Source organism: Ammodytes marinus, assembly GCF_949987685.1.
Source record: "Ammodytes marinus genome assembly, chromosome: 20".
NCBI lineage: Eukaryota > Metazoa > Chordata > Actinopteri > Uranoscopiformes > Ammodytidae > Ammodytes > Ammodytes marinus.
In genome coordinates, this window is record NC_137224.1 from 22,556,071 (window position 1) to 22,571,423 (window position 15,353).

The 15,353-nt window shown below is 39.7% G+C and overlaps 1 protein-coding gene across 1 annotated transcript in view; it reads right to left on the minus strand.

Moving 5' to 3' along the window:
• rbfox3a (RNA binding fox-1 homolog 3a) overlaps positions 1-15,353 on the minus strand; it is a gene marked incomplete at its 3' end in the record, with an annotated part of 327,028 nt that overhangs the window by 26,449 nt on the left and 285,226 nt on the right. Inside the window, exons 5-6 of the mRNA XM_080048488.1 lie at positions 5,038-5,091; positions 625-717 (exon numbers count right to left, since the gene is read on the minus strand). Of these exons, the coding sequence (XP_079904614.1) occupies positions 625-717; positions 5,038-5,091 (147 nt within the window). The remainder of the gene's footprint in view (positions 1-624; positions 718-5,037; positions 5,092-15,353) is intronic.

Here is a 15,353-nt window from a genome sequence, read left to right on the forward strand (position 1 = left end):
AAGATTTAGCACACACAACAACACTGGCATACCAGTGAAAGTCATTTGGAAAGAGTTGTTTATCTACTTTTTACTTTCTATTTTATATACTGCATACTGTTTTATATTGCACAGGAAAGTCTTTTGCACTACTTAGTATTTAGAATTTATCTTATGTAAATATTGTTTAGGTTTATCTTGTTTATCTTATTTAACTCTATATTTTTTTATTTTATCAACTGCACTGTGGGCCAGAGATAAACGCCATTTCGATTCTGATGTATGTCTAGCATATATCTCATGCACAAGCCAAAAGTCACACACACACACACACGTCACAATCCATCATGAACAGAAGTAGAATTCACATTTTGTATTAAAAAAAAACAAAAATATACAAACAAACAAAAACACTGCAACACACACTGACACACACGCTGAATAGTTTTTGTTTTCTCCGTGTCACACACACACTTACGGGTTCAGAGGGTTTTTCGGCATGCAGCGTTCAAGGTGCAGCAGGCAGGGGATGGATGGAGGAAGAGAGGGGGGGGGAAGGAAGGAGGAAGTATAGCAGGAAACGTCAGGCAGGAAGAGGAAAGGAAAGAGAGAGAGAGAGAGGAGACAGGGAAAAGGAAAAGGCACCTCGATTTTGCGTCCCTCTACGATTGTACCATTTAGTTTCTCCCGCGCGCGGTCGGCGTCTGCACTCGTTTCAAATGTAACAAACCCAAAACCCTGCGACGTGGCCCCAAAGATCAAGCCACAACCAGAGAGCAAGTCCAGGAATGAAATGATGATGAATGAGAGAGGGGAAAAGAGAGGGAAAAGACACAAGAGCACAGATGAGAGAGCTGCAGTGTGTCTACAACTAGAAGCAGAACCTCTTTAAGATGGTTAGACACACACACCAGAAACACAGCTGAAGTTAAAAGTGAGCAAAGCTGGGAACACAAGACATCAACATCAAAACCACATACAGTACAAGAGCCCTGATATGAATACATGTCCACGGTGTGTGTGTGTGTGTGTGTGTGTGTGTGTGTGTGTGTGTGTAAACGAGGCCATATTCGCATATTTCATTTTTTTATTCCCCTCAACGTGGCCCTAATACTCCGTCGTACTTCTGCATTTAAAGAAACAACTGGACCTGATTGAATTAGAAGATGGAATGAAAGCCTCAACACACACAATGGAGTTTAGGGTGTGCATGTGTGTGTGTGTGTGTGTGTGTGTGTGTGTGTGTGTGTGTGTGTGTGTGTGTGTGCATGCGTGCGTGTGTGTGTTGCCCTAGGCTGCAGTCCCTCTTGCCGGTATACGCCGAGGCCCCCTGTGGGAGAGCAGATAAGTGCCATACAATTACAATCTCCACGGCATCAGTCAGCCGTGACTGACTCTGTGAGCCCCAGGACGCAGCTCGCTCATGAGGCCCTGTCTGTCTGTCTGTGTTTCATAACCTGGGCCTGGGGATGCAGCTCGCTCAAACAACCCATATGTAGTAGTAAGAACATGCCTCCAAAACCTTTACACTGCAAAAGCCTCATCCATCTATGTCAATGAGCTAAGAGTAAGAGCTTGAACTATACTATCCTCTCTGCTCTCATTCATGGGCTTGCTTGTGTGAAGGGCTATTTATGTTAAATGCTTCCGTTGTGCCTGATGAGTGCTGTCCAAGTGACAGTCATCTAAATTGGAAATTCTAACTTTTACGGAGCTGAAAAGAGACACATTAGAGCTATGGGCACCTTGTTTAATCACACTTTGCTCCGCGGACGACATAAAGCAAGATTTTCTGTTGTCTTACTTTTATAGCCCATTGACAGTCCTTCACGCTAAACGACGACATATATCATTTTCATTGCCTTTTTCAAACATTGCATTTCCTGTGGTGCCTTCAATGCCATTAAAAATGCATGGGGACTCATTTCTGATTTGACACCGAAAATGCTCCGAGGGAAAAGTGCTGTTTATTTCAACGTGTGTTTTATATTCCGTCGCTCCAGACATTCAGTTCCGTTAGTTAGCAATGAAGGGACGGAACGGCTAGTATATCAGCTCACTCCAGAGCAGTTCCGTCCTGGGTGTGGCCCGAATCGGTTAAAGTGCAAATGAAAACATACTCTTTCTTTTTTCTATTGTACATACTACATCTAACAATAAAAAGTATCTAGTTAGGATGCAGTAGGCATACTATTGGGACATACTTTTACCTATTTATTTCATCCTAACATTGCGCCTTGATCTTGCCTCTTGCTTCTATATCTGTTGCATCCCCCGTTTGTTTTCATATGGAGGCTCCGTCGATGTGACGTCACTTCAGGTTCGCACTGGATTATGGGTCAGAATCACCCAAATAGGATGCTGGTTTCAACACTAAAAATCTCTGCCGGATGTAGTAGACATCCGGGTCTTTCTATCCATCCTAAATCTGACCACACGAATCGGGCCTAAATCTTTTTTCTACCATACTAAATAGTAGATAGTATGCCATGGAAAGTCAGCTCGGCTTGGCTCGTCACGGCCAACAGTGCCAATGTAAAAAAAAACACACGTGTGTTCCCTTCTCTGGCTGCTCTTGGCCTGCTTTTCCCCATTGCTGAGTTATGGCGTAGAGGCAGAGTGAACTCCTTTTGATATGCCTGGCAGACGAGCAGACAGTCCTTTTTAGCTTATGCATCCCGGGCAAGTCGTTGGCCCTGTAATAGCTTCGGCAGATAATATGTGCGAAATAGCACCGAGCTCCGTGATCTTGTATGCATATACAGGATTCATTTCCCTCCGCCGGGCATAAATAACACATGGGCCTGCCCTTGAGAGGGGGAGCAGATAAAAAATACATTTAAAAAAATGTGAAGAGGGAGGCTAAATTAATCCTTTTGACATTTTGTTGCCACGTGTGTGTACGTTGACTGCTCTTCACCCTAATGCTGATAGTCTGCTGTCTTTCCTCTATCATGTCTAAATAATTAGTGTTGTGGGGGAATTGGACCCACACAGGCATGAAGTGAATGGAAACCAGACCTGTTAAAGGGAAGAGTTCTCATGGAAGGAAGCAGTGGGTGTTCTTTCCTTAAAGACGGAGGGGCTGACTGCTATCATGCTAACTATAAATCCTTCTCTGTGTTAACTCTTAATGATCAGGCTAAATCATAAGCTTGGCTGGCATATGAATATGACAACATCAGAGACGGTTTGTTTTGGTTTTAACTACTGACGCTGTCTATGGATATACTGTTGGGCTTAATGAAGACAAAGCGCTTGGGCTTAGGTTGACTTAGGTTGAAATCTGCTCCAATATGCTGGATAAGTCATGTTTGACTAACAAAGCAAAGCCAGAGTTAAAACCTGTGAAAGTATATTGTACCCGCCTGTTGTTGTTGTGCTTAAAGCTAGAGCTAGCGTTAGCCTGGGGACCAGCTAGCTTCACAGTGACGTCATGATGTGGCTCTCTAGCCAGTGGAAAAGCAAACTGCTTTTTAAAAGGTTCACAAGTTGAACCAACTACTAATCGGCAGTAGCACTGGCCCCTTTTTCACTTTGGTGGAAAAGGGGTTATCTGTGAGCACTGTGAACCATGTGTAGGGATTTAGTAACAACTAACTTTAGGCTATCTAAGACCTATAGTTTGTGTAGTGCCACCCGTTTTCATTGAGGAAAACATGGATACGGTTATTTTAATAAACATTTAACTTCTAGACAGCTGGTGCAATCAGCTCCAGAACAATTGTACAATTGTAGATAAGGAAAAAATAAATAGCCTATCTGTTTTTGAAAATAATGCTGTCAATCCCTGAGTTCAAATCAAATCAAATCAGTTTTATTTGTACAGCCCAAAATCACAAATACATTTGTCTCAGTGGGCTTTACATTTCATACAATATGATACAATATGACACCCTGCCCTTACACCCTTAGCTCGGCTGAGAAAAAACTCCCAGTAAAAACCAAATCACATACTTTTTCTTTTTACTACACTACTTACTAATGTACAGAAGATTTTAAAGGTGAAGTAAGCGGTTTATTTATGTTAATATAAGTATTAAATCACTCTTTATTCATACAGTGATCACTTTCATAATGTGCGCGTTTCATAAAGCCGATTTCTCAGTCAGCTGCTCAGCATGTAATCGGCTAATAAACTTTTTGGGGGATCCCAAAATTAATATCCAATCACCAAGAGAGAACGCTACAAACCGACACCCGTCTCACTCATGGTCTCACTGCCGGTACACGCCAGAGCAACAGAGGGGTGAATGTTTATGCGCCTATAATGGCGGAGCAGGTAAAAATCCTTCCCAATGTCTGTTTTGATGGTTTTTATCATGTTTTCATCACACTTATGGATCTGAGATTATGCTAGGTAACTCGCTTCTTGAAGAGCGCAGTGCATTAATGTGGTGACGTAGGGACGAGCGAGGGGACTGCTAACTGCAGTCACTAACAGGAAGTTAGCTAAAAGAACCATTCCGCTCACAGCACCTTTAAGGGTCGCAGAAGAGAAAAAAAATCAGATAAGGAAGATTTTTCTTTTCATTATGTCGAGAAATGTCAAGAGTAAAGACGAATACTCCTAAATGCTGTTGGAGTTAGTGGGGTATTTATGTATTTATTGTTGTGTTCTGAGATTTCATTCCAAACTGGATTTCAGCTGGGTTGAGTTAGATCACCTCTTAGCACCCATGCAGGCATTAAGACAGTGTGTGTTTGCAGAGTGTGTGTGAATCCTAGTGTCAGCGTTAGGAGAAGTGGGAGCAATTCATTGTTTGTGTCAATGTATGGCAGCCTGGTAAGGTGTAAAAGTGTCAGTGATAGGTCGGTAATTATTATTAGACAGAAGGAAAGAGAGAGAAAGTGTGTGTGTGTGCGTGCATGTGTGCGTGTGTGTGTGTGTGTGTGTGTGTGTGTGTGTGTGTGTGTGTGTGTGTGTGTGTGAGTTGTTGACAGCAGGAGTAAAGCAGCAGGGAAAAGGGGACAAATACAGTCAGCTGGAAAAAAAATCCTACTGTATGTGGGTGAGAAACTTGTTCATTGTATGTATAGCAATGTACATGCACTTACCTTGGAGCCCCGCTCGTTAAAAATAATCTCCACGTCTAAAATCTTGCCAAATTGCTGTGGAAGACAGACAGGGTGGGGGATAGAAGAGAGGGGGAGACATCATTAGTATGTGGCAAACTGCACTCTTCTCTTATGAATGGAAGGGGTATAGGGCCACACATAAGAAAACAAATTGAATTCTAACTTTATTCTCAGAATTCAGAGATTAAAGAAAATTTAAAAAAATTCTTATGTGTGGCCCTAATCCTCTTCCTTACTTGTAATCTGCAATACAACACAATAAATTAAAATGTCTGGACACTTGGAAAAGGCACACAGCTTCCATCCCCCTTACTTTACTTAAAAAGGTCAACGCTCCGAATTAACAGACTCCTGGCAATGAGATTAATAAAATATCCATTTACTCTTAATGCTGTTTAATGCTGTGTTTGCTCTGTTGTGGTAATAAAGAGGTGTGTGTGTGTGTGTGTGTGTGTGTGTGTGTGTGTGTGTGTGTGTGTGTGTGTGTGTGTGTGTGTGTGTGTGTGTGTGTGTGTGTGTTAATTGGGGACCAGGGCTATAGTGCTCATGAACATTATGGTGGTGGAAGCGTATCCGCTATAGCAGCACACAGCCTCAGTAAGCACCACTGATCTTAATGATGCCCCATCATCTTGCTTCCCCCCTTTTCAATAATAAAGGTTAGTAAAGCTGGAGTATTTAAAGTGAAGGCAAAGGCCCACACACTTAAGGCGATTTTTGGTCTATTTTGCTTCCATAACATGTCTTCTTTAATACAATTATAAATCAAAAGGTCAAAAATGTACATTTTGGTTTTTATTTGACGAAACCTTGTCTGTTTTCTCCTAGACAACCATCTTTAACAGCCATTGTCTCAACATTAGTTACTTTCAAAACTCTGCACCAAAAGTCTCAACTTCGCACTATTCTGAAGGTTATTACAGAACGATTTTTTAAAAGTTTTTAACTGTCTGATTTATGATACATTTTCTTCTTGAAAACGTGTCGGAAGGACCTGTACATAGTAATTTCTGATTTATAATATGAAAAAAGGCATTTGCATAGTGATTCGAACATTTCTGAAACGGATGAATATAGAAAACGTATTTACTAATAATAATTGTATCACCATAAATCAAAATTATTTTGAGGCACCTAGAACCAAACGTAAGACTAGAATATGTTCGTTAACCAAACTGTGGGCCCTGCTGCTGTAAACAACCACAGTAACTTCTCAGGAAGCTTTCTAACTTCAAAACAGTGTTCCAGGGATCACATTTTCCTGTGAGGAAAGTTTTGTTTATTCAGTTATTAGAATATACCTTAGAGAATGTTTACTTCTCTGACACACCCAGAGTTAACATAGTGCACCTTTAAAGCACAACTGGCCTGTTGTTTTTTTCACACAGTGGGTCTGTATTTAAAAGTATTGATAATGCACAGCACAATAATGTGATGAGTGCCGCTCCCTGCCCTCCACACAAAGCACATACAGTCAGTCCATTTAAGTGTGTATATCTATGTTGATGTCTTCTGCTTCCTGCATTATGACCATCTACAGGAATATTAATAATGCAAGAGTTAAATTACACCGGCTTTCAAAACCTGTTAGTGTTCACACAACTCTTGTTTGTGTGAAGGGATATGACATACGAGCATTTGTGCTCATGTATCCTACCCATGTTCTAAGGTTTGGTCTGTTTTAGTTATTTAGTATTTTTACCATTAAGATGTTTTGTTGTTAAAGGTGCACTATACACTTTCATGGAGGGGGATTGGTTTGCATTTGCGGAACCTCCAGTTAGTTCACCAAAACATATTCATCCTACAAATTAAGAAATATATATATCATCATAATTCAAAATAAAAATTAGCTGAGGCTACAAAACTATGAAACAGTAACTTTTCAGGAAGCTTTCTGACTTCAAACAGTGTTACAGGGATCAGATGTTCCTGTGTGGAAAGTTTGTTGTTAGAGTATGAGACTATACCTAAGCAAATGTTAACTTTTTTGAATCACCCAAAGTTACTAATACCCCTTTCACACCGCCGCAAAACCTGAGCTGGTTCGGAGCTAGCCGGCTCCAGGCTGTAAAAAACGGTTAAATCCCTGCTCCAGCTGGGCTAGAAGCGAGAACTGCCTACGCCAGGGGCCGGGGGAGGGATTATCCTGACCAACCAGACCAACTCTAACCTCATGCCCGCCATATTTAAAAACACACCTACTACAAGATGCTCCTATGTCATATCCCTTAACACAACATAATTACCAAACGTAGCGATCAAATCGACCAGTGAAAATACGCTGTATGGGTCCTGTTTGCTTAGCAAAGCAAAGCAAGAGGCAACACAAGTATCCACCACTGTTGTTGTGCTAAAAAGCTAGCGCTAGCTTTAGCGTTAGCCACGAGAGCAGCGACGGCGGGCGACATACACAGACGTTTACAGTGACATCATGACGATGCTCTCTTGCCGGCTCTGGTCGGTGTGAAACCAACCGGTTAATAACTGGTATCAGGCTGTAACCAGTTTTAAACTGGCCCCAGCACCAGCCCGGAGCTGGCTTTTGGTTCCTGTTGGTGTGAAGGGTGTAATAGTGCACTTTTAATTGTACAAGATAGAATAATAACATAATGTCCATTTAGTATTTTACATTACCTTACAGTATATCCATCTAATATTTATTTCTATATGAAAATTCATGATTATGTGAGAGTTTCTGCTTGTCCTTTGTAAAATGAAAACATCAAAATTAATCTATACATATAGAATTAATTTCAGTGCAAAACAGCAACTTATTTCAGCTTCAGAATAAACTAATTGGCAGTATTAAAAAGCCTATAGATGGTCATAAAACCCAGTGTGAGCCCCCGTCCTGTATATAGGATGAACTGCTGTATGTGAAGCAGCTGCGCTAACCTTGCCATGCAGTTATGTTAATGCTAGGCCTTGAGCTTCCCATAAGTAGACCTTGAATCAACAAGATTATTTCAATAAATAAATAAACATGGAGGCAGGCAAAGAGAGCAAGGGCAAGGTCACATTACCACCCAGCCCTGATGATGAAGGAAGTCCGCCATGCAAAACATTCATATCAAATTCACCATTTGCATAATATGTTACACATTTAGGGTTGCAAGAACTAACACACAATCTATTTGTGTTCACGCTGAATATATGGACACACTCTCATGAACAGTCAAAAGGATGTGAGTAGAAGAAATAAGAAAGCTCAACAATTTGGATTTCATAAAAATAATATACATAATTAAAAAAATTAAGTGAAATAATACAAATGTGATTTTGAATTGAACACTACTTTGATGGCTTGGTTCTTTGCAATGTTCTGCTGTTTGTTTGTGAATAGTTCAGTAAAGTTCAGGGCTCTCTTTCTCTGCCTACCCCTCTCTTCAGATAAGATACCAGACTCAGGTGGTCCATATTAAATACATACAAAACACAGACAATACAACACAAACAAACACAAACAAGTATAGAGTTAAACACATACAGGCATCAATGCCAGTGCTTCCAGAAGTCAGACAAATATTTTGGGTCACTTTGTGCAGGTACGGCTAGGGCCATATACTGTAGACTCCATTCCTTGACTGGTTAAGTCGACACATAAACTATAAATAAACTTTCTAAGGACAGCATGAAAAGTGGGCACATTACTGCTTACAACCATATGGCAAGCACTTGTCCATCTTGGATATCCAAGTAAAATGCATCATTATATGCCACCTGAATTATAGATCGGGTGGACTCGAAATGAGTGCCACCAGCTGTATTATGCTTGAGTGTGTGACCGACCGTATTGCAATTTGAACAAAAACCAGATTTCTGCCAATAGAAGTGAAATGTTTTTCAGATGGGGGGTGGGTGCTTTTCCAATGTCACAACACATGCATTTCGAGAAGCATGTATCAACAGGTTATATCACTACTATTAAAACATCTTGATTTCTCATTAGATGATTGATTCATATGTGAATAATGCTACTCTTCTTAAAAAAAAAATAATAAAGATAAATAAAAACAAAATTACAAAAAAATATGGGTGTTTATTGGCAAGGATCGTGATACATAGGTTTAGGTATGATATATATATATATATATTATGCATATTGTGATATTTTGCGATAATCATATGATATAGTTCTCTGAAGATGTAAAAACAGCTGAAATACAAGTTCCTGTCATAAGATCTGGGTGTTCATAATACAATACATCGTATTAAGACCACCCAGATCTTATATTGATAACTCACTGGACAAATTGAGTCAGTAAAAATTGAATTCAAAACTTTAATTCAAATTCCAAACCCGTACTGCAAAATCTACACAAGTGGATTTTTGGAGCTGACGATATGATACAGATATCACGAAAATAAATATCACAATATATTGCCGTATCGATTTTGGAGCACATCCCTAAAAAGAAGTGTGCCTGTGTATGCAACCCATATCTCTCTGTGTATGTATGTGTGTATGTGTATGTGTGTGAGAGAGAGTGTACATGTGTGTGTGTGTGTGTGTGTGTGTGTGTGTGTGTGTGTGTGTGTGAGTGTGAGTGTGAGAATGTGTAGAGCCAGTGGGTGTTGTCCTTCAGACCAGATCATTAAGAACCATGGGACAAATGGAAGCGCTCCTCGGCTCAGCTTAATGAGTGGGATGAAACCTTCCTTTAACTGTTGTCCGCAATGGCTGTGTTATTTCATTAGAACTAATTACCCTGCCAGACACACACACACACACACACACACACACACACACACACACACACACACACACACACACACACACACACACACACACACACACACACACACACACACACACATGGATATACTCACACACACAAAAACAGCCCTGGTTAGCACAAATTCAATTGTCTTGATCAATGAAGCTTATGAACAAGAACCAAGGAGGTGATATAGAGGTGTGAAATTCATTGAGTGTATTTTTTGCCTTCTATTGTGTGTTCACAGTAACTAATTCATAAAGTTGTGGCCGTAAAAGACATTAAGGAAAGTTATAAGTATAACATTTTAAGTTTTATTTTGGTGTATTTAGGTTCATATTGCTCGGTTACACATTAAAGGTGCCAAGAGGAACTTTGAAATATTTCTGAAACTTCTGATCCTAAATTACGTCATGTAACAGCTAACAAGACCATCAGTGAAAATAATGCTATTTTTATAAAATGTACATTTTGGACCTTTGATTTAAACTAGTATGAAAGAAGACATTTTATGGAACAGTTTACAAAACATAATTAAGATTACTCTACATGTAATCCTTAGCATTGAATAATTCTATCGTCATAAATAAAAAACTAAATGATCTGAAGCACCTGGAACCAAACTTAACACTAAAAAAATATACAAACAGAACTATGGAACAGTAACTTTTTTTTAGGAAGCTTTCTAACTTCAAACAATGTTTGTTTATTACAGATATGAGAATATATCTTAGAAAATGTTCACTTTTCTGACACCAGCCAAAGTTACACAGTGCACCTTTAACAGATAGAAGATAACGATGGGTGTTGTTCCCAGATGTCCTTACAGTCAACACATTAGATTCAAAACGTTCACCATAAGTCTCTTAATACTGTGTGACTCCCTGACCCTGGCTGTACCTGTCGATGGAGCCTTCTCTGTTGCAGCTCCAACACTGTGGAACAGATTGCCATTTGAAATAAGATCTGCTGACACAAACTGATCAGTTTAAATCCTTGTTAAAAACCCACTTCTTTTCCTCGGCTTATATCTCTAGTTGAGAGGGTTCTATCCCAGTAGTGTCTACTAGAAGATTTTACTATTGTTTTGTGTTTTCATTTATTATTTTAATTTCTGCTTTTCTGTGTCTTTATGATGTTTTGGATGTAATGTATTTTACTTATTTTACTGTACAGCACTTTGGTCCGCCTCGGCTGTTATAAATGTGCTGTATAAATAAAGTTTACTTGACTTGACTCGTCAGCCCGGAGCTCACTGGTCTCTGTTGAACGTGTTACTCTGCTCAGTCCTTTCCTCAAACAGCTGCTCCCTGCAGTTCTTAACTAATGTAACACAAACAGGATAGAGTGCGGCTTTTTATTTGGAGGGGGGGGGGACTATTTTCAGGTGCAGATTAATCGACATTTTGGTGCTCTAGTGTGTATTTTGACAGCAGGACTGTGGATAGAGTAATAAATAGTGTGTGTGTGTGTGTGTGTGTGTGTGTGTGTGTGTGTGTGTGTGTGTGTGTGTGTGTGTGTGTGTGTGTGTGTGTTTGTGTGTGTGTGTGTGTGTGCGTGTGTTTGTGTGTGTGTGTGTGTGTGTGTGTGTGTGTGTGTGTGCGTGCGTGTGTTGATGATAATTAAATAACATGTCACCTAGTGCACCAGGGTGGATCATTGATGTGTTTTTAATGGTTTTTGGCACAGAGGAATAGCATACATCAGGCTTTTTGGATTCACACAGAACATTTTGTTTTTGTAGGACCAATTAGTTTTTTTGGGACTTTCTTTACGGGTTTTGTTTTACAATAATACACACACACAGACACACACACACACATACACACACACACACACACACACACACACACACACACACACACACACACACACACACACACACACACACACACACACTGGTGGCAAAATAGACTATTTGGCTTGACTCCTCCTTTAATATATACTGTATATACAAAAGAAGAAAAAATATATATTATTGTTATTGGATGCTGATGCGATTTGCATGTTATTGGTTGTGATTATTTATTTGATCATTTATTCTGCTGCTCTCATGGCTGCAGGTCACTCTTAGTAAAGATATGTCTAATCTCAATGAGGTTTTTCTGTTGATGATACTGATTGGTTGATTATTAAAGATCTCCTATTATACTACTTTTCTGGTCTTAATTTCTTGTTAAAAACTGCTATAGAGCAACCTGACACGAATCACATCACAAAAAACTATGTAGATTTTTGGGAGATGCTTCCTCTCATCTGGGCGATTCAGCATGCTCTGTCAACACTGTGCTTCGGCCATCTCCAAAATGCATGTACGTCATTATTTGATACGCTAGTATGGTTAAACATGACTATAAATCATTATAACATTGTTTATAGGTCATACAAGTCAAAAAGTATAATAGGTCCTCTTTAATGTCTACTCCTACTATTCATGCCTACTGTTCTGAGATTGTGGCCATCCTTACTGTATATAATTAGCCTGGCATTCCCAGACCTGCCACTAGGCGCTGGCAAATTAAATTTGCTGCGCGTGTTGGTCTGGAGACGCTCCGTTGAAGCTTATCAAGACTACCAGAAATCTGGTATAACGTTTCAATTGGTTCTATCTAATATGGGCGCGCCAGAGCCCTTTATATGGTGCTCTGGGGAGGACGTAACCGGATGACGACAGTGACGTGCATGCGACGTCGAAGCTGTGATAGTAAACATCAAAGATGGCTGCGGATATGTTGTGTGAGTTTGAGACTGCTTTGGCCTCGACCCTTAACGAATTGGAAGACGGGACTCATAGCTTTCACTAGCAAGTAAGTGGAATGTTCTGTTTTGCCGACCGACAACGGCAAACGTTTAATTGAACAGTTTAACAGCTGTTCGCTAAACGAACGGGGCTTACGTCACTTGTGCATCGCTCTGATTGGTTGTAGTGCTATCCAACTGCGTGCAGTGGCATTTGAAATGCACGAGTAGGAGCCGCCCCTAGAGTTGGAAATTACTATTGATCGTCGCCAGACCCTCTATCGTTCAAGATATCAGGGTCAGGATTTCCAGGCTAGTATATAATATGAATATTATCAAAGTGATTTCCATTCTACATTGGTTTTCATAGCAGTAATATATGTGCCCTTTTATTGCTTTGTAATTGTTCTGTTGTATCGTATCACTACACTTCTACACTTCTACTTCTACAATTCACTCTAGTTTTTCCACTGGCTCTCCTTCATCCATCTCTCTTCCAGGGGTTTGCTTAGTGACAGCAGTGGTCTCCATTAGCCCAGATTAGAGCACTTTTCCAGGGCAGACTTGCTACTGTGAATCAGCCTCAAGACACAGTGTGGCTCCCTCACTGATGAAGGCTGCTTCTCTCACTCTGTCTGCTCTAACTATGTCTGCAAAGTCCTACTGTGAGGTGTGTGTGTGTGTGGCTCTGTTTGATCAACATCAAACAGCAAGTGTTAAACATGGTGCCAAATATAATACATTTTACTTTAGATGTTTTAGATAATAATAAATTATGTTGCATTTTTTCATATTTTATTATATTGTAGGGGAGAGTGGGGTGAGATGTGCCACTTTTTACTCAAAGTTATTTTAAAGTGAGGCCTTGACAGTTATGTCTACAACTCTAATATGTACATATATGTCAGGATGTTGTGCATCCCTGGCAATAAAAACTTTGGATCTGGAATAAACTGTTTAAGAAATATAGCTTTCGGAAAAAAAGTTGTCATGTGGCACAACTTGCCCCCGGTGTGGTGTAAATTGTGCCATTGATATATCTCATAAACTGTAATGCATGACAAATCCATAAGACAATTACATATTTAAGGTTTATTTAAAGTAAATAAAGTAAATATTTTACAAAGATTGAAGGTACATTTTCTTAAACAAGGCCTAGCAGATCTAATGGTTTTACCTGCAAAGCTCACAATGACAAAGTCACCATCATCATCTTTCTGGCCATCTGAACTCTCATCAGTGGTGTCGTTAAGTGGAATGGAGATGTCAGTCTCTTCTGAGCTACTGTATACGATCAATTTCTTTTTGGTGACCAGAGTATACAGCCATGCCACTGGCACAACTCTCAGAAATGTACTTTGCACTAGCTGCTCCGTGCTTGTGGAACCAACTGCCACCTGACAAATGTGATTCCCTCTCCATTTCTGCCTTTAAATCAAGGATCAAAACCCATATGTACACCCTGGCTTTCCTCCCCATTAACTATCTTACCTCTGCACTACTATCTTTGTTTATATGTGGATGTATGGGCTTTATGTATTTTATTTTTGTTATTGTTATTTTACCTTCATTGTTTACCTACTGAATGCACTATGTACATCACTTTGGACAGTGCAAAGTGTTATACATGTGCTTTTATAAATACATTTTACTTACTTACTTACCTATAACTCACATAGGCCCTCTGGCACAAATCACCCCAACCCCAGAATTTTGGATAATTAGCATGATGCAGCAGTTAGGGCTGACATTGTGCTAACTGTATAGACTCAACGTGTAGCATGCTAAAGCACTAAAACATGTGTCAAATGTTTTCAAACTTGTCTATAATTGTTCAGACACAATTATCAAAAAACCTTTATCATGGAAATTTTACTTTGAAAGGCAAAACACAGTTTTTTGAGCTTAAATGTGCTTATATCTTATTCCTTGTGTCTTCCTTCTTTACAGGATGAGTCAAATGGATGGCTCTTCTTAAATATATGGTCACATTTCCAATTTCTTCCACGGTTTTCTAGAAACAAGGGGTGGCACAACTTCCCCACTGGAACAACTCAGGCCACTCTCCCCTACTACTCGATGATTCACATGTATAATCAGCATTTTGTCACTGTCGGGCGGAAACCCTTTATGTCCAAAACAGTCATTTTTTAAGGAAGAAAAACAACAATATTTATAAGACAAATGAACTATGTGTGGTTCACAAGCTATTTGTAATACTTAAAGTCCGTTAAAATGTTATGAAACCCACTCACAGGCGTGAATAGCATTGAGTTATGAAGAAAAAAAGAAGAAAAACGTCAAGAAATGGAGACATGAGACAGCGAGGACATTAATGTTGTGCTCACACAGTTGTAAAACTCTTAATCAGTACTAGCACGTACATCTATCACATACAGTATATGAGCTGAAGTATAGACAGTACAATATTCCTATCTGAACTTTAGAGGAGTGTAAGTTTGACGTAGAAGTGCCATAGAATTGTACTTCCCCCATGGCGTTTTAGAGACACACTCTGCATTCCAAACAGCATACTTTCTACTATTCAGTATAGTAGAAAAAATATTTAGTATGTCCCGATTCTTGTGGCCAGATTTAGGATAAAAATGTTGACCGGATGTAGTCAACATTTTTAGTGTTGAAAAAAGCATCCTATTTGGGAAATTCTGACCCACAATCCAGTGCGCACCTGAAGTGACGTCACATCAACGGGGCCTCCATATGAAAACAAACGCGGATGAGAAAGATATAAAAGCAAGAGGTAAGATCAAGGCACAATGTTATGATGAAATAAATAAGTACAAGTATGTCCCAAGTGTATGCCTATTGCATCCT